General features: G+C 46.1%; 1 protein-coding gene across 1 annotated transcript in view; it reads left to right on the top strand.

Annotated features, from left to right (window-relative positions):
* The window catches only part of NTAQ1 (N-terminal glutamine amidase 1), a 222,675-nt gene that overhangs the window by 67,212 nt on the left and 128,594 nt on the right, over positions 1–26,869 (top strand). Inside the window, exon 2 of the mRNA XM_085604995.1 lies at positions 16,774–16,873. Within this exon, the coding sequence (XP_085461121.1) occupies positions 16,774–16,873 (100 nt within the window). The remainder of the gene's footprint in view (positions 1–16,773; positions 16,874–26,869) is intronic.

Raw genomic sequence — 26,869 nt, 5'->3', positions numbered from 1 at the left:
AAGTAATCACAGACGAATAACAGAGGTTACATATAGATACACTATGTAAGCAGAGCATGGCAGGAGATGTACTCTCCAAGATCCGTTGGCCGCATTTGCGATGATTGCTAGACCTGTCATCCTTGGCGTGGTATTCCCCCAGATATTCTGTCTTCACTCCCCTGTTTTGCTGAACTCATTTTTGTTGGCCTTAGGATTCTATGCACTTTACTCCTGCTAACCAGTGGTTAGGTGCTTGTGTCCTCTCCCTTAAAAATAGTAAAATTAGCCTACACCTAATTAAAGCCTTTAATTTATGTAAAAGGCCCCTAGTAATAGTTACTACACAAACCCAGGACCTCTAAATGAAATGCTACTAGTGGGCAGCAGCACCCATTTTGCCACCCACTAAAGTAGCACTGTAAAACATGCCTAAGGCCTGCCATTTAGATCTGGCAAACGAAACCTTTTTGACAGGCTTAAACCCCCCCTTTTAATACTTATAAGCCAGCTCTAAGTTAGGCCCTAATGGCTCATACGACAGGGTGCATGGAATTTAAAAAGTGAACATGTGTGTTTAAGTTTTATATGTACTTACATTGATAAACTCCTAAAGTTGTTTTTCACAGCTGTAAGGCCATCTCTCCCATAGACTAACACTGAGTTCCCTTATTACACTTAGTAAGTGCTAACATATGTTTGGGACTAGATAGAGAAATGCTCGTCACACTGAAATGAATTGTAATTTAAAATCCTCTTTTGTGGTAAAGTCTGGTTTCAAGTTACTATTCTGAAAATTGCACTTTTAGGAAGTTGGCATTTTTCTTTCTAAACCAACTCTGCTTTTCTGCCAGTGTCCTGGATGCTCTCCTTTTGTGGGTTGTGTACTGCTTCCAGACATTGGAACAAAAGAGGCCTAGGTGTAAATGGAGAAGGTCTTCTGGCAGGATGGCTGGGAGGAGTTGTGCTGTGTCCTGATTACACTTTAAAGGGCAGCAGTACATGCAAAGAAACCTGATACAAGGCCTGCGCTTGACATTGTCACCCTACACAGTTTGGAGCCAGGGGAATGGAAAGAACTGACTGGAACCAGTTTTGGGGTAGGTCAGTGAATTCTCGCATGCAATGGCTGGCACTAGGTATAAAAGTGAGACCTTCAGAACGTCTCACAGAACACTCCAGAAACTGTGGAAGATTTAAAAGAAGGACTGCCCTGCTGTCTAAAGAAGAACGCTTGTACCCAGCCTTTGCAGAAGTGACCCCAAGGGTCAGTTGGCTGTTTCCTGATTGATCTACAGGGACACAATAAGCTTCCAGAGGCATCCCTGCAGCTGACCAGCACTGGCTGGACTGACCTGATGCCTGCTGCTGGCCTTTGCTGAAGTGAGTCCTGATCCCCAAGAGGTTCACCCCAGATCCTGGAATCAGTATGTATTCCCCCTGCAGATATGTTGAAGATACAGAAGATTTGGGCTCTTTACGTCAAGAGTCGATCACCTGAGACAAACGCATACGCAAGGCTCCAACGGGACCTGTACTTCATGCAGAGAGCGACCATCCACAACGACCGCCAATACGAACCTCCAGTGGGACCTGTTCTTAGTGCCGACAACCTGCATAGACTGCCAGTAGGAATCTTCAGCAAAGTCTCTTCTTGCTACAGCAGCAACGACCTGTGACTTCCGACCTGCTCTCCAAGCTGACAATCTCTGCCTCATGATGTCTACCAATGCAAACAACACTCTTCGAGCAGACTTGAGAAGGTAACTCTTCAGCAAGACGAACCTGGCCCCTGTATCCAAACCGTACTCTATCTAGACGGCCTGAACTTGTGATTTTCCCTGCTCCAGCGCGACCAAATAACCATGAGTGGCGCGTTGTGCTCTTTGGCGCTATTTTCACCTACAACTTTAAAAACTCATATCTCTGGTTCTACTGATTGGAATTATATTGTTTGGGTGTCATTTCATTTTTTTTACATGGTACTCTATTTCTCTAAAGTAGTTTGGGTTTTTTGTTGTGCTGTTTTTTCACTTTATTACTGACTATTTGCGTGCTACATATGTACTGTATACATTGTCTCTAAGTTCAACCTGACTGCCTTTGTGCCAAGCTATCAGAGGCTTAAGCACAAGTTTGTTTAGTCACTTTTGTGGTTCACCCTGACCAGGATTGTGTTTATTATTTGAGTGTGGCTTCTACCCTCTCAACTAATAACCCAATTTCTTACAGTCATCTCATTGCAAACAATCACAATGCTAATCAATGGAATAAAGGGACCAAAGGTAGCTGGGCCAAATTAATTCTTAGAGCAGTTTTAAAAATGTATATTCAGTTTTGTTAGAAGACGTATTCCTTGTCCACAACTTAGTATTGCATAAAGGAATAATCTCTGATTTTTGGTGCAGGAGTGGGCTGCTACTCTTATCTAAAAAGGCAGAGAGAGAGACCAGATCCAGAAAATTGCCACCTTACTGCGCCCCTGGAGCTCAAGTACAAAACCTTGCTAATTTTCTACTCCACTACTTAATGTATTGGGTAACTTCAAATAAGCTTTCCCCAGGGCCTATTGAAAGTTTAGATTTGGCAATATTACCATCAGGAACATCATGGTATTGGCCATGTTCGTATCATGATCAGTTGTTATTAATCATAGCATTGCAATTGGACACATAACTAGGTAACGTATAACTAGGTAACATTGCAATTGGACACATAATCAACGTGGCAATAATTTACAACTTACAATTGACTAGCATGTCAGGAAAGATATCTACCAAATCAATTGTGTGGGATGATCTAAGTGGGTCTAAAGCAGATGAATATGTAGCTTTCTTGGTGACACTCCTAGATACATGTAATCTTGACTATATCTGGAAGGATCTAGATAAGTTTGAATCTTCATCTAAAAAAATGTTTATGTGACAGAATTAATCGGCAAACTTTGCAACAGTCTTGGAAACCGAAGGAAGGTTCATCTCTCTCATTCAGCTAAACCACTCTTATACTACAGTGCTATTTGACAGAGTTTATTAGACCTTCAATTTAACAGACATTCCTGAGCTTAAGACCACAGTACATCAATCCCCATGTTGTAGTGGGCAGTTGATACAAAGATGAAGAGAAGAGTACACGACATAGGCGTTGTGGTCTACATACTGAAATATTTTTATGTAACGCCTGCATCTGTCCAGGCCTTCATGTAAATTATTTCTAAAGAACATCTAACAGGTGTTCTGTGTGCCCGATAACGGAGGCAATTCAACCTATGTTTGTAAGGTGACACCCATGAAATTCTTGGGCAACTCATACATTGCAAAATCTGATGGCAAACTGCAGATGGAATCATTGATTTAAATGTACACATCTTTTATTTATATTTAATTATTTTAATTGTAGGTTTGCTGTCCTGGCTTATGCACTCCTTGACTTTTATTTTCTACTTATTTTGAGTTGATTTTATTGCGCCATACAGTTATTTATGTTAATTGAGTTTCATGATTTTAGCCCTGCATTAATCATAATCACTCACACTCTTGATGGGCCTGGTACAAGGTCTGGAAATATTGCAGGAAATGGGGCCCACAGTTTATACATCTTAGGATTTGACACATGAAGTGCTGGTGAACTGAATCAAACACCTTCTCGAAGTGCATTAAAACCAATGCTGCCACCTCATTCAGCTCAGCCTTCCTGGCCATGACCATCTGAAGTCGCCTTATACAATTTCAGGGCCCACATTTTTGCATTAAACCATTTTGGTCGAGATCTTATTACCCGTGACAGTCTCATAACCAAAATGTTTGCCAGGATATTGGTCTCTGAGTTAATCAGTGAGATAGGCTTGTATGAAGGGCACTCTTTTGGATCCTTCTCCTGTTTAGGAGTAATCACAGTTGTGATCCCCATTAAATCATCTGGTAGTTTTCCCAGCGTCAAGTCATAGCCTTTTCATATACAGCCTGAGAGTGCGGGCCAATATAGAAGAGTATTTTATTTTTTTTAAACTGCAAAAAACCATTGGGGTCTGGAGCCTTCCTTCAGTTCATGGCAGCAATTACCTCTTGAATTTCTTCAACAGTTAGAGGTACGTAAAGAGCCCCTCTTTTTGGAGCGGGTCTAGTGCTCTTGTTACTAAGTTATGCACATTTGGGTTACATTTCTCAGCAGGTGGGGGAGTCTGCTCTGCATAGAGGGTGGTGTAATTATAGAACGCCTCAATTATTGAGGCAGCGCCATCACCAGTGCGCCGCTACTTTGGCGTATTTTTGGAACTATAGAGAACTCTAGGTATCTTGTTGGCAGCCAGTATAATAGTTTACTTGACATGTCGCCCCACTCATCAATCTTGTGCTGAGTAGCAAGCCAAGAAAGCTTGGCCTCCCTCAACCTATGATATTTAAGTTCTTCCCCTTTGGCATTGGGTTGTCTTAGAATATGGTAATTTTGCAAACAGGTAGCCCTGCTCTCAAGCTCAGGAATTTGTTTCTCTAATTTGTCAATAGACCTGCTTTATTGTTTTCGTTTTTAGCCCCTGTTATAAGGCTTTGTTCTGACAGCGGGCCACTGCCATATGGTTACTGCAAACTCAGCAGTCCCTATGTTTGTCACCAAGCCACCATGTGTTGAAACTCCACTCTCCCGTCTGTGCCAATGGGTCAACCATTTAGCGTTGCTCCACTGGGGAGTGAGCAGTTAATTTACAGGGGAGTATCTTCACCTCCCTCACTCCTGTCATGTTTGCCACAGGCATGAAGTAGTAGTTTAGATGGGAGGAATAAAGATTATGAATGAACAGAAGAAGGAATAATGCCTCCCTGTTTGGTACCATTTCCTCCAGTCGTCACAAAAACCCATAGACTGGGCCCATATTGCAAAGGACGTTGATCTGGGTGTCTGTCTACCACTGAAGGCGTCGAGGGCTGGGTTGATGACTGTGTTGAAGTCTCCTCTAACAACCAATTTTACAGTTGGCATTAGTGTTAACCAAGTGTATAATAAAGAGTCAGCCCGAATCAGAGGTATGTAAGCGCAAACAATTGATAAGGTGTGACCCTCTGTTATGCCTTTAAGCATCATAAAATGCCCAAGGTGTTCTGTGCATGATTTCAATGGGATCAGTGGGAAGGATAGCGACACCCCTCCCCCCCTATTATATCCAGTATGGTAAACTCGTGTATATCTGTATCTGTTCAAGAAACTCCGGTTGTTACCCATCAGATGAGTCTCTTGGAGCAGACGTATTCCTTGGGCCAGCTATTTAGCAATGGTAAGGACTGCTGCCCTCTTAAACATATTGTTGAGCCCGTTAACATTCCTAGAGAGGAACCGATAGTGTTTCTCTATCTAAGTGTGTGCTGTCATGTGATTAGGGTCAGATTACTAGGGATTTGTGTGTGCTGTTGTACAGCAATCGGAAACATAACTCCAAACATCCCTAAAACAGGTTGCAATTAGCAACCCCATCCCAGCATCCCTTGACCCTACACTTCGGGAAGTGAAGCATTGTTGCACAATTACATAACTGTTTCAACTAAGAATCAACAAAACAATATTAACAGTAACCAAGGAGAGGAAAACTCTTGCGGACAGATACGTGCAAATCATATGCTCCTTGGTCCACCCAGATCAGTGCGGATTTATACCCGGCAGACGTACATCTCAGAACATTCGTCGGGTTTTTCACATTCAGGATCAGGTGAAGGGGATATACCCTCGAGCGGCCTGTCTCATCCTGGATCTTGAGAAGGCCTTTGATTCCCTCACGTGGCAGTTTCTGTTTTCAGTGCTACAGAGAGCGGGCATTGGGTCTACCCTCCTAGCGTATACACGCCTACTGTACACCGGGCTGACATCACGGATACGCCTGGGCCGGTATATATCGACGGAGTTTGCGGTTCAGAGGGGCACGCGACAGGGCTGCCCGCTCTACTTTTGGCTCTGGCGGTTGAGCCCCTCGCCATACGACTTCGGCGGGAGGGGGAGAGTTGGGGTATCCCGGTGGCAGGCACAGTGCATAGTGTTTCCTTATACGCGGACGACCTGTTGATTTATGTGCGGGACATTACGGACGACCTGACTCCCCTTTGGGAGACTTTGACGGAATTTACAGCGGCCTCGGGACTGCGGGTGAACTGGGATAAGTCCACGATATACCCACTGCATCCGGGTCTAATCCCACAGGAGGTTCGCATGGGCGCTCAGCGGGTGCCCTGGAGTGCGGAGGCCCCTTGATACCTCGGGGTCCACCTATACCACTCCTCCACAGATATGTTCGAGGGTAACCATATTAGGGCATTGGCGAGTATTAGGGCTACGGTTGGATTCTGGAGGAGCCTTCCGTTGGCTCCAATTGGGAGAGTGGCATTGGCCAAAATGATCATGGTCCCAAGATTATTGTATTTCTTTACCAATTTGCCAGTAATCCCGCCCAGAGCCTTTTTTCGGGACCTAGACTCCCTCCTCAGCGCACTCATCTGGGGGTACGCCAGACACAGAATAGCCCTGAAAAAATTGCAGTTGCCCACCTCACAGGGTGGCCTGGAAGCCCCCTCATTCGAGGCCTACTTCCTAGCAGCACAGCTGCAGTGGCTGTCGCACTGGACGGCAGACAGGTAAACTGTGGAAACTCACACCATTGCAGGACGGATATCGGTCCCGGAGATCCGTCGCCTACTCCTCCCTGGCACCAAACCAAAACGCACATACCCTCTGCAAGTGTCAGTGGCACGTAGGTGCATGCTGAGGATACACCGCATGTCCCCGGGGACCCCTTTGTACTCCCCTCTACTCACCCTGGCGGGATGGCCCAAACAGGAACACTACTACACAACAAACGCGGTCCGCACGTGGACATCGTGTGGTATAACGGAAGTGGAGTCCCTTTTTGAGGACGGGCAACTAAGACCGTTCCACAGCCTTGTGGCAGAATGCGATCTTCCCCCGGGACAATTCCTGCTTCACCGCCAACTCCTAGATAGCTACCGACCATATCAGGATCTAATCAAAGGGGAACCACGCACACATCCAGTTCTTCACACGATCCTACACATGGGAGCAGGGCAACATTTAACGACATGGCTTTATAAAGCCATTCGGGAACTGACTAATAAACCACTGGAGACCCTGAGGGCTACCTGGGAGGCTGAAATCGGGCGCGCACTACATGATGGGGAGTGGGAGAGGGCTTTGGAGTACCCTAAGAAGGTCTCAAGAAACGCACGCTTTAAGAATATCCAATATTACATTCTGCACAGGGCCTATTTAACACCTGCACGCCTCCAACGATTCTACCCCGACACGCAGTTCCTATGTCCCAGATGCCTCGAACGGAATGCGGATTTCCAACATATGTTTTGGAATTGTTCCGTCATTAAAACTTTCTGGCACCATATTCATACTGCTTTGGGTACCCTCACAGGGCTGGCCTGCATGAACACGTGGGAGGCCTGCGCCATAGGCATCTTTTGCGCAAGTAAGCAGCACAAGGTGCGGACCCGTTTTCTCTCCCTTGCGGTGCTCTTAGCCAAACGCAGCATCGCCATGCACTGGCGCTCCCCCACCGGTCCACCGCTGGCGGCTTGGGTGGGAGCTACACACAAATGGGCGGCGGCTGAGGAGGAGACATTACGGGAGGAGAAGGTGAGAGGGGTCCGCAAACACCCAATATCTATGGAATGGGCCATGCTATTATATCAGTTCAAGCAGCTAACCCGGGGAGAAGATTCAACAGACGGCCCGCCCGCATTGTCAGCCCTGCACACGCAGTCACAGACCCCACCCAACCAATCTCTCGAAATAATGACCGCATGAACTCCACACAAACACCAGCATCAGGGGTGCTATCGTGGCTTTAGGTCGAATCAAAATTGATAGGCAACCGTGAGTCACAGTGGTGCCTTACCCATACGACGTTCCATACCCTCGCTAGAGATTCTGCAGAGGTTCTTCCATGCCCGTTCCCTAGGTTATGCCCCGTTACACCCCAGTTCCTGTGCCATGTCTGGAACCTGAGACAACAGGGTACACTCATCACGATATATCTGTAAGTTGCTTATGCTCCCACTTGATGTATCACCAGTATATACAGATATTATGTACCACCATGGAATGTACAGTCTAACTTCACTATTCGATAACTTTGTATGATGTACGATGTGTGAAATACGAAAATGGCAATAAAAATATGTTTTTTAAAAAAAAAAACAGTAACCAAGGAGAGAAAGAACACCCTTTGCCACTCCCTCTTGCCCCAAACTAAAAGTCTTTGCAGTTGTGGATTGTCTACGTGTTTGTACAGGATGTTACAATCCACCTTTTGTGGGATGTCCTTTATATATTACTCACCGTTAGCACCAGTTAAATATGATGATTTCCCCATCTTCTGCAAAAGAGAAGATTGTCTGTTTGTTTGGGAAGATGATCAACCATCCTCGTGGACAAATTGCAGAGGGGATGGAGCCATCCCTGGACCCTATTCTGGGTTTGGGACGAGCAGCGGGGCCTTTATCCCCGACACTTGGAAGCTGAGGTATTGAACACATTTGTGACTTTTGTTAGAACTGGTATTTGATTTACTTGCAATTGAGTTTTATAATTTCACTGCTTACAAAGCAAGGGGGTTTTATGGGTCGTAGTACTGTGTGCGTTTCTTTGTTAAAACCTCCCTCTCAAGGCTTTGCTAGTCACGAGAACTGGCTGCAATTTTACAAAAGAACGTAAGCCCCAAAAACAGGTTGAACTGCAATGAGCCTAGTAGGGAAGCAATAGTACAAGCTAGCTAGGCTTTGGTATCTTAATCGCATCTTTGTTAATAGTAACCCTGCGTTAATACATCAAGACATACATGATAATAATGTGACATAGTTCAGTGGCGACACAGCCATTTACGAAATAGATACACAGGATTTATTGGTGCCTTTGTTCAATTTGAAAGGGGACGCCAGGCAGATGCAGTGTAGGGCTGTTTACAAATATGGATCGAATGTCGGAGCAAGAATGCTTGTGATGAAAAATGAAGCGGCACGCTGATGGAGCACAAAAAAGAGAGCACAACTTTGAAAACAAGCAGGATAGTAACAAAAACATGCGATGTTCAGAACAGGAGGATGAAACAAACAAAAACAAGCAGTTTTTGGAACATGAGCAGGAAACTAACCAAAAAAATAGTGCATGAAATGAACAGATAAGAACTACAGTTGAACAATACTAGTAGTTAGTCCCTACTCCATAGGAGGAAACAAATGAGCACAAGGAAGGACAAAGAAGAAAGATTACCCACTAGCAACAACACCTTTTTTAAGGACAGTCCAAGTAATGAATATAAAGTCAGTGGGTGGGCTGTAAGCTCACAAAGTGAATACAGCATGTCTCGAAGAGACAGCGCATGTGCTGCCTAGGCTCGACCTAACTAACTAAGGAATGAAAGAAGAATGGAAAGGAGTGAAAGATTCATCTAACAAAGGGAAGAAAGAGAAAGAAGAATTATTGAAAAAGAGGTCGTAAAATGAATGAAGAATAAAAGGGAAGAAAGAAGATGGAAAGGAGAAAGGAAAGAATGAATTAAAAATAGAAGAAAAGAAGAACGCAAGATGGAAATTCTAGTAGATATGCAACTGTCCTTCTTTTGACAAATTCTTTTGAAATTGTGCTGTGAATGCATCATTTTACACCAGTTGTTTTCCTTAGGGAAACAGTTCCTGTGAGCCATTATACAAACTGTTGTGATCGCTTACTTTGCTTCAGGGGCGGCTCCTCCGTAATGGTGGACGAACATCGCCCCACTTGACAGAGTTAGTCACAGAAAATTAAAATGATAATGAAACAATATAATTGCATTTTTCTTTGACTGATTCTGACATGCGTGCAGGGCCGGACCATGACAGGCAGGTGGTGTCACTTCGAAGTGTGCATGTATGTTTGGCCGGCCTAGGCATCCCAAACATACATGCACACTTCTTTTTCCCCAACCCAACTGTGTTCACAGCTGGGTTGGAGAAACCCCACAGGCTCACAGGCAGTGCCTGAGCGGCAGAGCAGGCTGCTCAGACCAATCCTGGCGCTGCTCTACTGGCAAGAGAGCAGCACCAGGATTGCCAGGATTGGCTGAGCAGCCTCTGCCTTCCCAGAGACTTGCTGCGGCGGCCATCAGAGGCTGCGGGAAAAAGGTACGTTTTTTAAAATTATCACGTTCCCGTCCATCCGTACCTCCCCCGCCCTCACCACTTCGTGTTGTGGCGGCCGCCACTCCTTTGCATGCTTGTTCAGTGCCATGCATGGTTCAAAGTGGGGGGTGTTTTATTTTTCTGGCTACTCCCGGGGGTCGAGGGACTCTTCCTCAAAACCTCTTTCCCTTTCGTCCCTTAAAACACCTCTACAGAACCTGAGAATGCGAAATATATTAATCCTCACCATGGTGTTGGATAGCTGATATTTTTGAGTATTCCTTATTCATGCCCACTGTAAAGCATGTTTTCTCTTTGCTTATATTAATTTCAAGAACGGTAATGGTAGTGGTTAATTAAATTCTTTCACCTAACTCTGCATATTTCTGTCAGATTAATCTGACTTTACTTCAGAGTGTTTCCAAAAAGGGAAATCACAGCTTAAACCCACTGGCGTGTCCTCCTCTTTATTGATTCTCGAGTCTAACCAGGAAACCTAATGTACCACAAGGACACTGTGTGTCAAGCTCTCGGTATTGTCTTCTTGCCTTTGCCTTTAGTGTGCCAGGGTGGCTATAACTTCTAATTATGTGTGGGTCTGCCTTCCTAATCTTTAAACTGTAAGATCTCTCATGGCAAAGTGGGTCCACATCAATGTTTAGGCCAGGTCCAACAATTTGGAGGTCTATTTGACAGTTACAAAGATTTTAGTGTTTTAATCATACTGCAGACAAAGTGAATCTGTCCATCTTGTTTTCCTTTTTAGGTCTGGGTTTTGACAGTGCAGCTTTCTGAATGTATGACGTTACAACGCATACATTTACAATGCATGCCTTTACAATGCAGTTTTTACATCGCAACATCCTTTACAACGCATTCTTTTACATCGTATGCCATTACATAGCATTTTCAGAAACTACCTTTACAATGCATTCCATTACATAGCATTATGCCTTTACAACGCATACAATTACAATGCATACCATTACATCGCATTTAAGGTAAGTATTGGATACTATAGGGGTAATAATTACTATTCTAATTCCAGTGAGTGCAACAGTAGAGTAAGTGTTGGATAGTGTAGGGGTACAAATTACTATTCTAACTCCAGTGAGTGCAACAGTAGGGTAAGTGTTGGATAGTGTAAGGGTACTATGCGTTGTAATGGTATGAATTGTAATGACTTGCGATGTAATGCCTGCGTTGTAGTGACATGCGTTGTAATGACATGCGTTGTAGTGACATGCGATGTAATGGCTGCATTGTAATGATATGCAATGTAAAGGATGTTGCGATGTAATGACTGCTATGTAAAGGCGGTGCGATGTAATGACTGCGTTGTAAAGGTTGTTTCCCCAGCTTTCTATGTCAGGCCTCAATCAGCCATTAGCTTGAGACTTTGTCAGTCACTTCTTTGCTCAGCCCAGCAGCGTATCTTCATATCGCACCTAACGCTACTGGCTGTTTGTTGTATCTTTTTGTCTCTACTGAAGTGCTTGTGTTAAACTGAACGAGGGACTACTTTATGGCTGTAGCCCTCTCTGCCAGAGCCCTCTCTGTCCACTGCTGCTGCTTTTGTGTGCTTACACTGCCTGTGCCAGCACATTAAACCCAGACTTATTGACTTTGCCGATGCTTGTTATTGTTAGCTTCAGTGGTCTGTGCTTCTATCTGATCACATCTCATAATATGTTTCCCCAGAGTGCGGGTCTAAGGTATTGGTTATTTCACTGAGCTAGTCGAATTTGTCTTTCCATTTAAAACAAAACAAAAAAAAAATGCCTTTCTTTTCTCCTCAGTGGATCTAGTACTGGGACACGTACAAGAAGGATCTCACGTGTATCTGGGGTCTCCTGAATTGCTTCCTGGAATAGGAATTCCTTGGGGCCAGAAGTCCCATTACCTCTCTTTTAGTGATGTTAGTGGTCCCATTACTGTACTGGAGTACCCGCTGCCCTTGGAGTTCAGGGGTTACCAGACTGTTCAGTCTTCTGAAGTTGCAGCTGCCTTTATGCAGGCCCCTTGTTGGCTAACTGGGAGGCAAGGCCTAGACGTTGTCAGGGAATGTAGGACATGTCTATGCCAACTGCCGCCTCTCTGACGTCTGCCTAGAGATCGGTAGAGGTCAGAGAAACATGATTAAAAATATGCAAAAATGTTTGAACTCTTTCTCCACTCCAGTTCTAGACTCGGACATGGGTTGCAGGATTGGTTCAACCACTTTTCCTAAAATGCCCCCAAAAAGTTCAGACACCATGGTGGTAGTTATGTCTTAAAATCCGATGTTACATTTTCATTTTGTGATTGTAATGCATAAAAGAGTAGTGCACGGACGCAGATACAACTAGCATTAACATAGCACACTCCCACGCGCACCACGTTGCACCGACCGGAGTTGTGATGCAGCTATGAAAAGGCACTTACCATGCCATCTATTCCACCACAATAGTGAAAAGCCCTTTGGCACTCCAACCTTTGTGCTCAACACATACAGTACAAAGATCTTCCAAAACCAAACTTATTTTATTTTCACGCCAACAATGATGAAACCGAACTCCATAAAAAAATCCTCTCCTATCCACATACAACCAAATACCAACACAACATGAACTAGCAATGTTGGTCCCTCCAGCTGGTTTGATGACCTTTACAGATCTGCAAAAAAGTGTAAACCAAGGGAGAATGCACTGTAGTGCCACAACAATGGTGGTTGGTGCAGTGTAAATTTGAATAACATTATATTTCATCAGAGGTGTTTTTAAGAAAGTAGAGTGGGTCTTGTGCCCTCTGCGCCTGTGCATGCTTTCCATCCAACAGAAGTGAAACTTTTCAACCAATAGCAGTGCTGACTGTATTATTTTCAGTTAACTTTGCCCTGGAAAGAAACACTGATTAATTTAAACGAAGACGTATTTTCTCTACATACATTGCTACTGACTCATGGTTGCATAGTTATCAAATTACAGGCCCTTTCACCATCATTCTAGCACCACAAGCTATATCTGCCCGGATCCTAAAGTAACTTGTCAGTAGATATCACAAGAGCTCGAATGGTTTCTTGAAGTCAGCAAATAGTTTTCTAAGAAAATCAGCAATAAAAGGAGAACTCGTGCAGCAAGCAAGCCAAAAGGATATTCTCAAATTGAATTTGATATTTCGTTAATATATATATTCACCTGTTGATGGCTTTAGATCAGCCAAAGTCTAGAAGATCTCAAGTGTGGAGCGGCTTGACCAGCGTTCCCTATGTGGTCTGAAGCAGAGATGAAAACAAGAAGAACTTTCTCAGTATAGTGACTTACTTGCATTTACCTCTGAGCTCCTTGGAAAATTACTGATATTTAAAAGTTTTTAAAAAACACTATTAAAATGCTATGAAATTTATGCTGTAATTCAGTAGGGAAAATAAGAATAATACACTAACAATTTTTAGTTGTGTGATAAAAAAAGTGTTTTGCTCTTTCGTTGCAAATATTACCAAACCCCCAAAAATACTCCTCGCTGCTTTATTCCAGAAGTAAACGATCACCATGCCTCAGGAGGTTACTTTCTTCAAGGCAGTGGTCATCCACACTTAGGCATCAATCTTAGTTTTCATTCATGCAAATTATGTTCGAGTAGGGTCAAAAATGAAGTCATTTTTAACAGGATTTAGAACAGCAACAGATTTAGGACTAAACACATACAGTGACCAAGATGAAAATGTTGGTAATGACCGACCGGAAACTCAAAAAATGTAAAGTTGAGTTTTGTGCAGAAAGTCTTTTATATGAAGTAACAGGAAATCGTTTTACTTACGTGCCCAAGCATATATTTTGTCGCTGCTCATAAATGTATACGTATCCACAAGGATATACGATCAATCCAGTTAATGACATAAGGTGTGTTACACACAGAGTGGCAGAGTGTAGTGTGCTGGACAAATCGTTATATAATGTTTTAGAAATAATTTCTCAATGTGCGTTTAAAAGGTTTTGGTCAATTTTAGTTCATACACCTTCTTTATCACTATAAAAGATTTTTTTTAAATTACTCACAATTGCAAATATATGATAGGAGGTTAACATTGGTTTAAGGCCGTTCGCTGGAGGCTAAGCTTCTTATAGGTAACCTGGGGAAATATCCCAAATCTATTGTTCTCTAATAAACAATACTCCGTCCACAGTAGACTTTCTTAGGACCCGTTGGGAGCAATGGGTGGGCCCTCTGGAGGAGGAGGTCTGGAGGGATGCATTGATGGCCTCTAGGGTGCTCACTATATCGGCCAGGCTCCGCCTCATTCAAATTTACTACCTCCATTGTTCATATCTTGCCCATGTACGATTACACAAAGTGGTCTTTCTCCCCACCCCCAGGTGCCCGTGGTGCGAGGTGGAGCCTGCTGACTTTTACCACATGGTCTGGTCCTGCGCCATCATTTCTAGCTACTGGGCGTCAATTGTGGCTGAACTAAGTGACGTCCTGGGCTGGGTGGTCCCACTTAGTCCTCTTACCCTTCTCCTGGGGGTGATGGAGGGGTTGGATGGTTCCCGTGCTGACAGGTTGTTCCTGGGGACAGCCAGCTTAGTGGCCAAAAGAGACATTGCTGTGGCCTGGAAGAGCTCAAAATCTCCATCTGTTGCGAAGTAGCGTAAAGGAGTGGATTGGTGCTCAGGAAAGAACTGTATATGAGGCCAGGCCTGCCCGGCCAAACTCGAATGCATATGGGGGAAATGGCTGGGCTTGATAGGCTGAGTTTTCCATAGCTTATGGTGGGCAGGCTCCGAGGGGCAATATTGTTCTTGACTACTGCATGGCCATTAGGGGTTAAGTTTGAAAATGCATTCTACTCTCGTGTTGCATCACAGTGCTGTACTGTTCACTTTGTTGTCCATAAAACCAATAAAATTGCGTATGAAAAAAAACATTGGTTGAAGGCCAATCCTCTGGGTTATTTGGAACAAAGTAAGAGATTGTGTTCTTGAATGATGGCTGACAGGTCCCAAATTGTAGGAGGGCTAGATATAGAACATGTTGTTGATGATTGCCCCTTTCTTGCTTCAGTGTGATGCACATTAAAATGTATGGCGACCCTTTAACAGGAAGATCACATGCTAGCATGGGTTTATGCCATCAATTATGGTCTTACTTGTAATTAAAGATCCTAACAATAGATATCTGGGGACCTCTGAAGGCTTACTTGCCCAGTCTACAGACCCGGATACAAACCTGGACACTCAGATTTCGGATGCTATTGCCTCCCAAGAGTCTACCTTGCTGGCTGTAGAGCGCCTACTTAAGGATGCCTTATGCAACCCATCTCTCGAGATCTGATGCCATTTGCTACAGGGCCAAGATGCGAGGACTCTTAACACTAAAAATTGTTCTACTGATTGCCCTATGGCACCTGTCCCTCATATATTATGGGGCTATGCTGCCCGAAGGTGTACACATGTTGCTGTAATGTGTTTTGGTGTACTGTTTTGTGATTGGCATTTACCGCAATGTAACACTGTTTGGTCCTTATTTGTTTGATGTTTATATCATATCAATAAAATAAAAAAATAACAATTCTAAACATACCGTCTATAATTAATGACTAAAAATATCAACAAACAATTCTTTACAATGAACATTAAAATATACATCTTAAAACTTGTTATAACAATAACTGAAACCTCATATAAAGGGGGAAGGGAGGTAGGTGGCCTTATTATCCCTTTTTGTTTAGCAACTGGTTGTTCTTCCTTTCCATTTCTCTCTGCCAAGTGCCTTGTGGACATTTATCCTCAGTAGGACGGCGACGTGAGGCAGGCAAGACTAACAGTGGACCAGGGGTCTTACAATATGCCCACTGTGGAACACTAGCACTTTTCCCAGGTTAACATTGTCTGGTTTACCATGCAGAGGGAAACAGTTATTCCTCAGGCTGTCCATTTGCCCAATATATCCTGTTTCCCAAGTATCAAATTGTTCCTGCAGCCTAGCTCAGTTGTTTCCCCTTTAGTCCATCAGGCCTAGCAACAGCTAGTTCAAACTGCTCTCGCTTGCACCAGTGTGTTGTACCGCCCCATGTCCATATGTACAACCTCACATATGCCATTTATATTTGTGATTAACGGGCTTGAAAAATCATAGAAAATGCACTAGACCTGCAGGTCTAGTAACCTACAAGATCTCCTGGACCCAACTGAAATGCACTTGACCTCTAATCTGAAAGCTGAGCACATGTGACATAACAAGATTTAAAAGCAATTTTATTGCTCATTTACTTTGTGAGCATGTCACATTTCCCCTGTTTTCAGAGGCAGAGGTCAAGTGTCAGTTTGTATTCCTACTCGCCAGTAAGGGCGAGTAGAACCTAAAAATAGCTTGTCCTGAATTAATCTGACTCCCAATGCGAGCGGTCAAGTGAATTTTTTAACTTAATCCACTTATGCCATCCTGTTTCAAAATTTGTCCTGCCTCCATCCCTTTAATACCATATATTTCTTGATCGCTCAGCTAAGTTATGTAAGATATTCTTGTCAGGCTACGATCCACTTATGCATCAGCGTGTTGTCCTCCCTAGTTCTCTGGACTGTCTAGAGATGCATCCTTTTCTGTTATGGTTGCTTCCTGTGCATCTAATGTGAAACCTTTGACATTTCAGTGAGGAAAATGTCTGGAAGCTTTGCGAGTCCATCAGAAACTGTGGCCGTTACCCGCTGGGAGACTTTTATGCTGTGTTCATTTCCAATGACAACAAAATGGTAAGTTTATGCAGTGATCATTGGCGCAACAATTTCAGTTACCAATAGAATTTCAGACCATCGCAGGGTTACAATCTTGCGCACATCCAAATTCCTGTCAAAAGTATAACTCAATATTATAGGAGTGCTCTAGGGAACATCAAGAGGGGCAGCCACCTATGCCCCAATGTTCCTCCGTCACAGAGGTGACAAGAGGAAAAGTAGAAAAAAGAATAGAGGTCCCCGAGCAAAAACAAGGCAGTTAAGCCTATAATAAGCAACAATCCTAAAAGTAATTCAGAGTCCAGTAACTCAAACAAACAGGTTTTCTTCTTTTATTCCTTTAGTCTTCTTTGTTCTCATTAAAAGCACCAGGATAAGAACAGTGGCTACTGTTGTTATCCTGGTGCTTTTAATGAGAACAAAGAAGACCAAAGGAATAAAAGAAGAAAACCTGTTTGTTTGAGTTACTGGACTCTGAATTAATTTCAGTTACCAGTTTGTAGTGAAGCGGTGTATGTAAAGTGGCAACCCTCCTCTTTTTGTGGCAGAATGTTTCGTACATATACCGCAGAGGTTGTGACAGATATGCAAGCACTTCCTGTGCTAACAAATTTCATAAACTGAAGTGTCTTTAGCACTCTACTCAATTTCTTTACAGTTTTTTTATTTCAAAAGATTTGATCTAATAAATTAAAAAAGAAGCGCCCAATTTAGTTGGATTTCAAGAGACAAAGACATATCTTGAGCAAATATTGAACACTTGTATTGTTGGCTGGGTCGAAATGCAGTGCTAACTTTGCGCAGCCTTTGCGATGCGACCCGGCCAAATCATTGCCCTTGCTGCATGCATCAGTCCTGCCCTGTGCAAAGAGGCCATGCTTAGGAAGCTGCTGAAGCATGCCTCGTGAACATGTATGACGCAGGATGTCACGCGAAGGCGTGAGGAAGGCTGTAAACCAGAATCATCTCTCCATTCTCAAACACAAAGACCAGCATTGCTGTACCTGTCCCTTGAAATCTTCAAAAACTCTCTCATCGTGAAAGGAATATTGGGTGGGTGTTTTCATTTGCAACATGCTATACAAGCAGTGCTGTGCAGTTCAGTTACTAACTCGAAAAGCGTCATCACTTGGTGGTAATCCCTCAAACGCTGGAATCCGAACCCAGCTGTTAAACAAGATTTGTTTATCAACATAAAAATTCGGTTTAACCAATATTTGGGGAATCCCTTGTCATTGGCAACGTATATGCCGGCCCCCACCACTGGGACAATCCTTCGCTGACCGCATCCTTGGCCTGTGGGGAGAATTACTGGACGGTCTGGCAGTAATTGGTGGTGATTGGAATGATGTTATATCAATAGAGGTAGATAGATAGCGTGCGGGGAGAGGGGGTTGTAAGAGTCCGTTGTCCAGACTGCGGTCTCTTGTGGAGGTGCTGGGGTGGGCAGATGCATGGAGGCCACACCATTCCTCTGATGCCGGGCTACACATATTATTCCGCAGTTCATGTCTCCTTCTCATGACTGGACCATTTGCTGGTGCCTGCCTAATACATCGTGTAAATGGGGTTGACATTCTGCCTAGAGGACTATCTGATCATTCCCCAGTGGCATTGTGGCTTCTTGTGGGTCTGTGGCATCCTTCCTTTCGTTGGCGGCTTTCACCCTGGCACATGCGAAACCCGTCCTACAGGGCGCTGCTATATCACGCTATATTGCAATATTTATCCCTTAATGCTGAGACAGTCTCCTCTGAGATAGTTCTATGAGAGGCCCTGAAGCCCATGCTTGGGAGTGTCGATATTACCTTCTGTGTTAGCAAGGCAAGGTGCAGAACTCACGCATTGTTTCAATTCGAGGTGCAGATATTATACCTTAAGGAACGCGGTCGTTGTGAGAATGGCGGAATGGCGCGACATCAACTATGTCTAACCCAACATAAAATCCAGCAGGTGCCCCTTGAAGAGAACACGCGTGCCTGGCAGGCATAACAGAGTTGACTTTTATCAATTGGGGGATAAATCCAGCTCGATGCTCCACAGGCTGTGCCAGTTATTCACGATGAGCGGGGGGATTGCTGTCGGGCCCTAGAGAGGTGGCTCGGAGCTTTGCTGATTATTATAAATACTTTTATGCCCAGAGGGAGGTTGTAACTGCAGACCAAATAGCCGACTTTATCGAAACCTTGCCCCCTAAATCCCTGTCTGCGTCCTCTAGCACTTGGCTGGATGAGCCGCTTACTGAGGAAGAACTGATGCTGCCCTGGCGGAGTTGCGGCCCGGGAAGGCCTCCAGACCCAATAGTTGTCCCAGCTAATTCCTCAAAGCTTATATGCCACAACTCGAGATGTACCTGCTGGGGGAGATCCGTACGGCACTGAAAGAGACTGGGCTCCCCCCAGATTGGGGACATGCCCAAATTGTGGTGTTTCACAAACCGTAGCGACCACCAGAAGTTAATTCTTCATACTGCACCATTTCCCTTTTGAATGTAGAGGTCAAGCTTCTTGATAAGGCCCTGGCCAATAGATTGATGGCCCACATGCCCGACTTGGCTCACCCGGACCAGGCTGGCTTTATGCCCCGTTGAGCCACTCGTCATAATATAAGATGAGCCTACAATGCTATGGCTTTGGCAAAGCGATTGGGTCAACCCACGGCACTGTAACTGGCTGACAGTGACAAGGCCTTCGATTCAGTGTGTTGGGAGTACTTATTTGCGCTTCTCCTGCGACTTAATTTCAGGCCAAGGTTCCTCTCACATATACGACTGCTTTACACTGACCTGACTGCTTCGGTTTGTGTGGCAGGTGAGGTGTCTGATCCATTTCCTATTCGATGGGGCACTAGGCAAGGTTGCCCACTGTCCCCGTTGCTGGTTTCCCTGGCAGTGGATCCTTTGGCAGCCTGGGTCAAGGTTGATGCTCAGGTATGGGGCTTTGAATGGTTGGTGATATTGTCTGACAGAAACACTCTTTATTTTGACGATGTCCTGTTCTTTATGACAGACCGTGCTGCCTCTGGTCTGCGAATCCTACAAATCATGTGGGTATTTGGCGAGACATTCGGATTGTTTATGAATGCTGGCAAGTCAGTGGTGTTTTAACTGGGTGGTTCGCTGCGTGACCTGGTGTGGGCAGAAGGGCTGACGTTGGCAGTTGGAGGGTTTAAATATCTTGGGGTGTTCCTTTTGCCTGATCCTGCTGTTTCCTGGAGTCGTAACCTGACCTAATGCTTTCATGAGTTAGGGAGGAGGTCAAGTCTTGGTTCCAGTTGCCCCTGTCCCTCCTGGGTAGAGCTGCAATTTTTAAGATGATTTTATTGCCCCATCTCCTATATCAGTTGCAGTACTACCCTTATACCGTTCCTCTCTCATGGTTCTGACAGATCAATACACTCCTGGGTCAGTTCTTATGGGGCCTCGGTGCTTCCCGCACAGCCCTCCTAACTTGCTTCCAGTCTACCTACTGCGGTGGTATTGCCGCCACTGATGTTCAATCATTCTATGATGCTTCTGACCTGCAGGTTATTAATGACTAGTGGTATGGTCCACAAGACAACCCAGCATATGCTACCGAGAGGTGGGTGATGGGTGACGCCTTTTTTCTTGATTTGCTTTATAGCGGGCGGATCGGTGTACCCTTCTCCCTACAACTAGAATTTTGATTTAGGTATGGAGATGATCCCTTCGTAAAACGGGTTGGTGGAGAAAACTAACGAGGGAGATGCCACTGTGGCGTGGCAGCCTCCTTTGGCAGATCACTCAGCTGCAGGACTTTCGGGGATGGAACCTTATAGTCATTTTTAAACTAGGCAACGTTCTGCACGGCTTTGTACTCAAATCGTTTCAGGAGCTCCAATCCGAATACATGATGCATAGCAGCCAGTTTTAAAAGTATCTGCAGCTGGGCCATGCTATTTCACTGTATCTGCGTAACCTTCAGATCTCCCGGTATTCAGTCTGCTAGATGGCAAGCTAATAAGGGGTGATTTAGATAGTCATACAATTCCAAAATCTATCAATTCTTGGTTACAAATAGCTCCACTACATTGCCTGCTCTCCAAGTGGCTTGGCAAGCTGTCATTGATAACATTGATGAGGATGACCTGACAGAAGCTCTGGAAGCCCCTTGTGGAGTGACGGGATCCTCTTGCTTGAGATTGACTCAATTGAAATATCTACATAGAGCATATTAAACGAGAAGCTCCCTGTGGGGTATGGGCCTCATAGACTCTCCCACATGTCCAACTTGCGAGACTGAGGTAGGCATGTTCATACATTATGTGTGGAGCTGCACTGCATTGACATGCCTTTAGAAGGGGGTTGTGTCATGTCTGGGCGAGGATCTTGCATGGGCCATTACATTTGTCCCAAAGTTGCTCCTTCTGCACAGCACAGAGGGACTAGGTGGGAATTGATATAAACGCAACTTACTATTTCTTGGGCTCACCCTAGCAAAAAGAGACATTGCTCAATAGTGGAAGCGTGCGATGGATTTCTGTATAGGGCTGGAAATTGCAGTATATCAGGTTAGGGGATGCCCCCGAAAGCATTCCAGGCTCTGGCAGAGGTGGGCAGATTATCGTACAGCCGAACTGCAACTGGAGTCTGAAATTAGACATTATGGCCAAGATACACAGATTTGAGCAGGATATTCATGTGTATAAGATTGTGGGTACTGCTTTGGGGGGAAGTGGCCGTGGGTACCTTGTGCATTAGTTAGTGTTTTACATGTTGTAGGGGCTTTATCCTGCAGAATCTTATGTATGTGAATGGACCATTTGGGTCCCTTTGTTGGCAAAAACCAATAAAATTTGTTTTGGAAAAAAAAAAGTATGGTTTAACATTTGGCAGGAAATTAATTTTTCCATCAAGGACGTGCGGCAGTCACATATAATGTGTGGAACAAACACATTTCAGAAATATGAAGGGCGCACATTCATTTTTATGTTATTTACCTTGAACCAAAAACTCAGGTTCTATTTTAACCACTTTATGAATATGGTTGTTCATGGTATGAAATATTTTTTCTGCGTTGTTTGCAAGTATATTTTTTCGGTCTCAAAAATATGAGCATTCATAACTGCCAATAAGATAGCTTTTCCATAATACAATAGGAGACCAGTTAACTATATGGACTTTGCAGATGGGAGGTAAAGTAGCTGATCCATTTGGGAATTGTAAGAATATAGTAGCAAGTAAGATGGAGAAGTTACGTCATCATATAAGAAGTTCTCTTTGAAGTTTAGGATGGCGGGAAGTATCCCTATAGCTTACAAGTCCTCTGTCCTTGCTCCTTGCAGTCATTTATCGTCCACTCAAAGGAAGAAACCCTTACTAATAGAGCAGAAGTGATTCCCTGCTTAGGGCGATAGAACACGGAAACTGGCCCAAACAGCAGGGCACTATTCCTGTTCTACGCCTTCCTGAACCCGGTTGGATCTCTCCATCCATACTTTCAGGGTCCACCAAGCCAACCCATGTGGAACCCTTCTCCTCACCTGTGGACACCACCTGTGCAGCACCTAGCCTCAACTTGCTCACGGGTGTGTCCCAACAGACAGCAAGCCGCAGTGACCACTGACAGTGGTCAGGGATGAGACCCAGGCCTTATGCGTCTCAGGGCCCTCAAACCCCTGTGGCGTCAAAGGGTGGGGGGCAGTAGCCCCAGGTGCTTGGCACCCTTTGTCCACTCCCCTTCCTGTCAGGTTGGGTCTGCCGACCTGGCACTGACCCACCAGCCCGGGCCTGTATCCGGCGGCTGGACAGGAGGCTTGGGTGGGCTTTCCCATACCCGGGCCTCCTCTTCCTGGGGGCTCTGTACCCTCCCATCTGGAGCGGTACCACCTTCTAGAATAGTCAGCGCACCTGTGGCAGGTGTCCTGCACCATTCGCCCACCATTTCAGGGATTCTATCCTGCAACTGGGATTCCAGGTCAGGGGGGACACCCCGGACCTGGCCCTCTAACCTGTGGTGAACCGGGGTCAGAGGCGAGGACTCCCCCCCCCCCCCCCCCCCCTCTGCACCCCCTTCCAGAGTTATGCACCCTCCCGCTTGGAGTGGTACCCCTAGAAGACAACCTGGTAGGGACACTGCTTACAGATGTCCCTCCCTCCAGGTCGGGCAACACCCGAACCTGACTTCCCAACCCAGGGACCAACCCCTGCGGGTGAACACTTGCCCAGCGCACCAGGACTTCACTCACAGATGTGTCCACACTGGTAGACAGCACCCACCTGGCCAACACAACGGTGTGGCCCAGTCCACCCCCAGGGTGTGACTCATGCCCCCCTCCCAGGGGCAACCCTGTCCACCGAGACCGCCAGCCACAGGGGCCACTGACAACGGTCAGTGATGAGAGCCAGGCCTCATGCCTGTCAGGCCTCTCTAACCTCTGTGGTCTCAGAAAGTGGGGGGCAGTAGCCCCAGGTGCCTGGCACCTTTCCTCCACTCTCGCTCCTGCCAAGTCAGGTAGGGCATCCTGACACTGGCCCGCCAGCCCAGGGTCTGTACCCTCAGGCTGACCAGAGGTCACGGATGAGGCTCTCCTCCCCCTACCTCTCCTTCTGGGGTCCTGCCCTCTCCTCCCAGGAGAGTCACCCTCAGAACACAACTCCCCCAGCAGTTCAGGACCTCTCTCCAGTAACTGGTCTCCCAACCTAGGGTCTAAATCCTCAGGTTGCACCGGGGTCAGAGGCGAGGACTCCCTCTCTCTGCACCCCCTTCCAGAGGGCTGCACCCCCCCAACAGGGGTGGTACCCCTGGAAGCCAAACCGGTCAGGACACTGGTTACAGATGTCCTTCCCTCCAGGTCAGGCAGATCCTGAACCTGGCCTCCCAACCCAGGGACTAAACCCTGCGGTTGCTCACCTGCCTGGCATGCCAGGACTTCTGGAGACTCGCACAGTATCTCTCCAAGGGTGACACATGACTCATATGTCTCGTGACAGTCTGCCTGGCGCAGATCTCCTGGCCCCTGTCCACCTGACAGTGCGCAAAGATTCCCCAGGACAGAAGTGGTGTCACCATGGTCTCTCCTAGGGGACTCAGCCCTTCTGGCTGGTCCCTGACCCACTGGTTCTCCCACTAGGGAACAAAACCCCCTCTCACCCCTCAGTCTGGACTTCTGCACCCTCCCAACTGGAGCTGTCCCGCCAGACACCAGAACCACTGGAGCTCTGTTTACAGAGGCTCCAGGTTCTCCTGACACTAGGAGATCATCCTCAAATGGCCTACTAGCACAGTCTAGGCCCCCAACCTGGTGTTCCCTTAAGGAGCCCTCCAGGCCCTGAGACTGGGTTTCGGGCACCTTGGGACCCACAGCCCCATACTCACTCCTTCTCCACTGAGACAGGACGTGAGCCCCTACACCCCTCCCACTACACTGTGACCTAACTGGGCTACACTGAACCTCTTCCACCTCACAGGTCTGGAAGATATCTGCGCCACTCCTTTTGGGATCACTCCCCAATGCCTCTTCAGACCTTCTGGCATCCAACCAGAGGTCTGCCTCCAACGCAGGCTCCCTGGAATCAGAGAACTCACACTCCACCGGGTGTTGGCATAGCTCTGGAAAACAGGGACTTAAAATATGCTCTCCAACAAATGAATCACACAGCCCTCCACAGTTGTTAACCAATCTACCCTTTGCCTCACCCTCCAATGCCTCACACAAGTACACCACACCACTCTCCTGAGACTGGCAAGACAGTATCTGACTGCCTCTGTCACACAACCCACACTCTTCTGGGCGGTCTTCACACTCACACACCAAGGTTTCTACCATGGGGGAACCCCTCTCCCTGTACCTCTCATCTAGGGTCAGTAGAGTGTCCCTCCCACCACTAGGAATATGGTCCCCTGTGTCAGTTCCCCAATCTACTTCAGGGACACTGTACACCACTGGAACTACCTCATAAACCAGAACACCCTGGTGTATGTCAACCCCCTCCCTCAAGTCAGGCGCCACATCTCTGGGTGTTTGTACCTTTCTCTTAGCACTAGAAACTACAATCTTGCTGCCACCATCTGAGCTGGACTCCACCTCCAACTCAGCAAAGCTCACTTCTTGAGCTAACCATTCTTCTTCTTCAGCTGAGACACTCATGGCCTCAAGCCTCTCGAGCTCCATATCAAGCTCCCTCATTCTTAATTCATGTGCCAAGGTCAATTTCAATTCTTCCAAGGCATACATCTTCTTGCTCTTCTCTGCTTTGCTCTGGGATTCTATGTCCATCAGCTTCGTCTCAAGCCTCATGACTTCTAACTCATGTTCTCTAACCCTTTGGTTTTCCTCCAACTCCTCTGGGGAAAAACTTCTAGCTGAATGGTTGCTGCCAGCCCTGGAAGCTGCTCTGGACACAAGCAGATCCTGTGACCTGAAACCACCCCCTTGTGCATCCTCATCCACCTCTGCATCACCTGTCTCCCCAGCCTCTTTGGCTTCCCACCAGGCCCTAAGGCCTTCCGTAGCTCCAACTTCCTGGAGCTGCTCTCCATGGGACATCCAAAGATCCTGCAGAACTGCTTGAGTTGACCTACTTTGTAATCACTTAACATTTCAATATCAAACTCCAGTTCTGCAACATCACTTGCTGGTTAACCCTTCCGAGACATGATGCGTGGATGACTCAAGGATCAGATCAAAAATAGAACCAAAAACAAAACAATGGTATGTGGTTGCATAGTGGTCTGCACTAAACTAGTGTGGACACCAATTACTGTGGGTCAAGTACAAATACAAGTTCAAATCCTCACTGCTGACCACCAATGTTAGATCTCGGGGTCTCTAGTTGGCAGGGCTAGGTAGCACTGTCCAAATAGGGACCCTTGCTTCTAGCCAGGGTAAGGGGGATACACTCTTTAGATAACCCCTGCTCACCCCCTTGGTAGCTTGGCACGAGCAGACAGGCTTATCAAAGGCAATGTGTAAAGTATTTGTACCGACACTCACAGTAACACAGTGAAAACACCACAAATGGACTCCACACCAGTGTAGATAAATAAAGTAGTTTTATATAAACTACACAAGAGCAAAACGACAAAAATCCAACATACACAGTTCAAGAATATGGTTTCAAAAAGAGTTCTTAGCTTAGCGACAAAATCATCCACCTTAGCGTCAATTTTAGCCAACAGTACCTGGGGATGCAATAAAAGTTCCTAGTGGCGCTCAGGCGTTGAAAAACAAGCAACAGCGTCAGTCCTGAGACCCTGGGGAGGCGATGCGACAACCCCGCTGCACGCAGCGGGCGTGTGCGACGAATCCGGTCTGTATGGGGAGTGAGGCGATACTTGTATGGATTCCAAGGCGTAGCTTTTCCGGTAGAAATTTACTCTCAAAGGCACGAAGCGTCGACTAACGAGCGGGGCGACGATTTCACCTGCGATGATCTGGGTTGGCTCTGCGACGATATTCGCAGCGATAAAATTCTGCCCGCTAACGAGCGGTGCAATAATTTTGGCTGGCTCTGCAACGATGTTCGCAGCGATAAAATTCTGCCCGCTAACGAGCGGTGCGATGATCTTGGCTGGCTCTGCGACAATCTCACCCAGCGGCGGCAGGCTCTGCGACGATGTTCGCAGCGATAAAATTCTGCCCGCTAACAAGCGGAGCGGGGATGCTGGCTGGCTCTGCGACGATGTTCGCAGCGATAAAATTCGGCCTGCTAACGAGTGGGGCGACAGTTTCACCAGCGATGATCTTGCTCAGCAGCGGCAGGCTCTGCGACAATGTTCGCAGCGATAAAAATTCGTCCCGCTAACAAGCGGAGCGACAGAAATGTACTTGCTAAGCCGGCTGTGCGTGAAAAAGTGTAGATCCTTTGCTTCTTTCTTCTTGGTCAGCTTCCCAACAGCAGACACAACTTCCAGAGGCCCCACAATTGGATCAAGCACTCTAGGAAGGGCAGAACTCAAACAGCAGAGTTCAGGGGGAAGCTGGGAGTGAAGTCCTTTTGTTCCTGGGACTTCTTAACAGGAAGCCAGCTCTACTCAGGCCCTTGGAGATTCC

This window comes from Triturus cristatus, chromosome 5_1, assembly GCF_964204655.1.
Source record: "Triturus cristatus chromosome 5_1, aTriCri1.1, whole genome shotgun sequence".
Lineage (NCBI taxonomy): Eukaryota > Metazoa > Chordata > Amphibia > Caudata > Salamandridae > Triturus > Triturus cristatus.
Note: the sequence above shows the minus strand (reverse complement) of the source record. Positions and strands in the feature narration are given on the sequence as shown.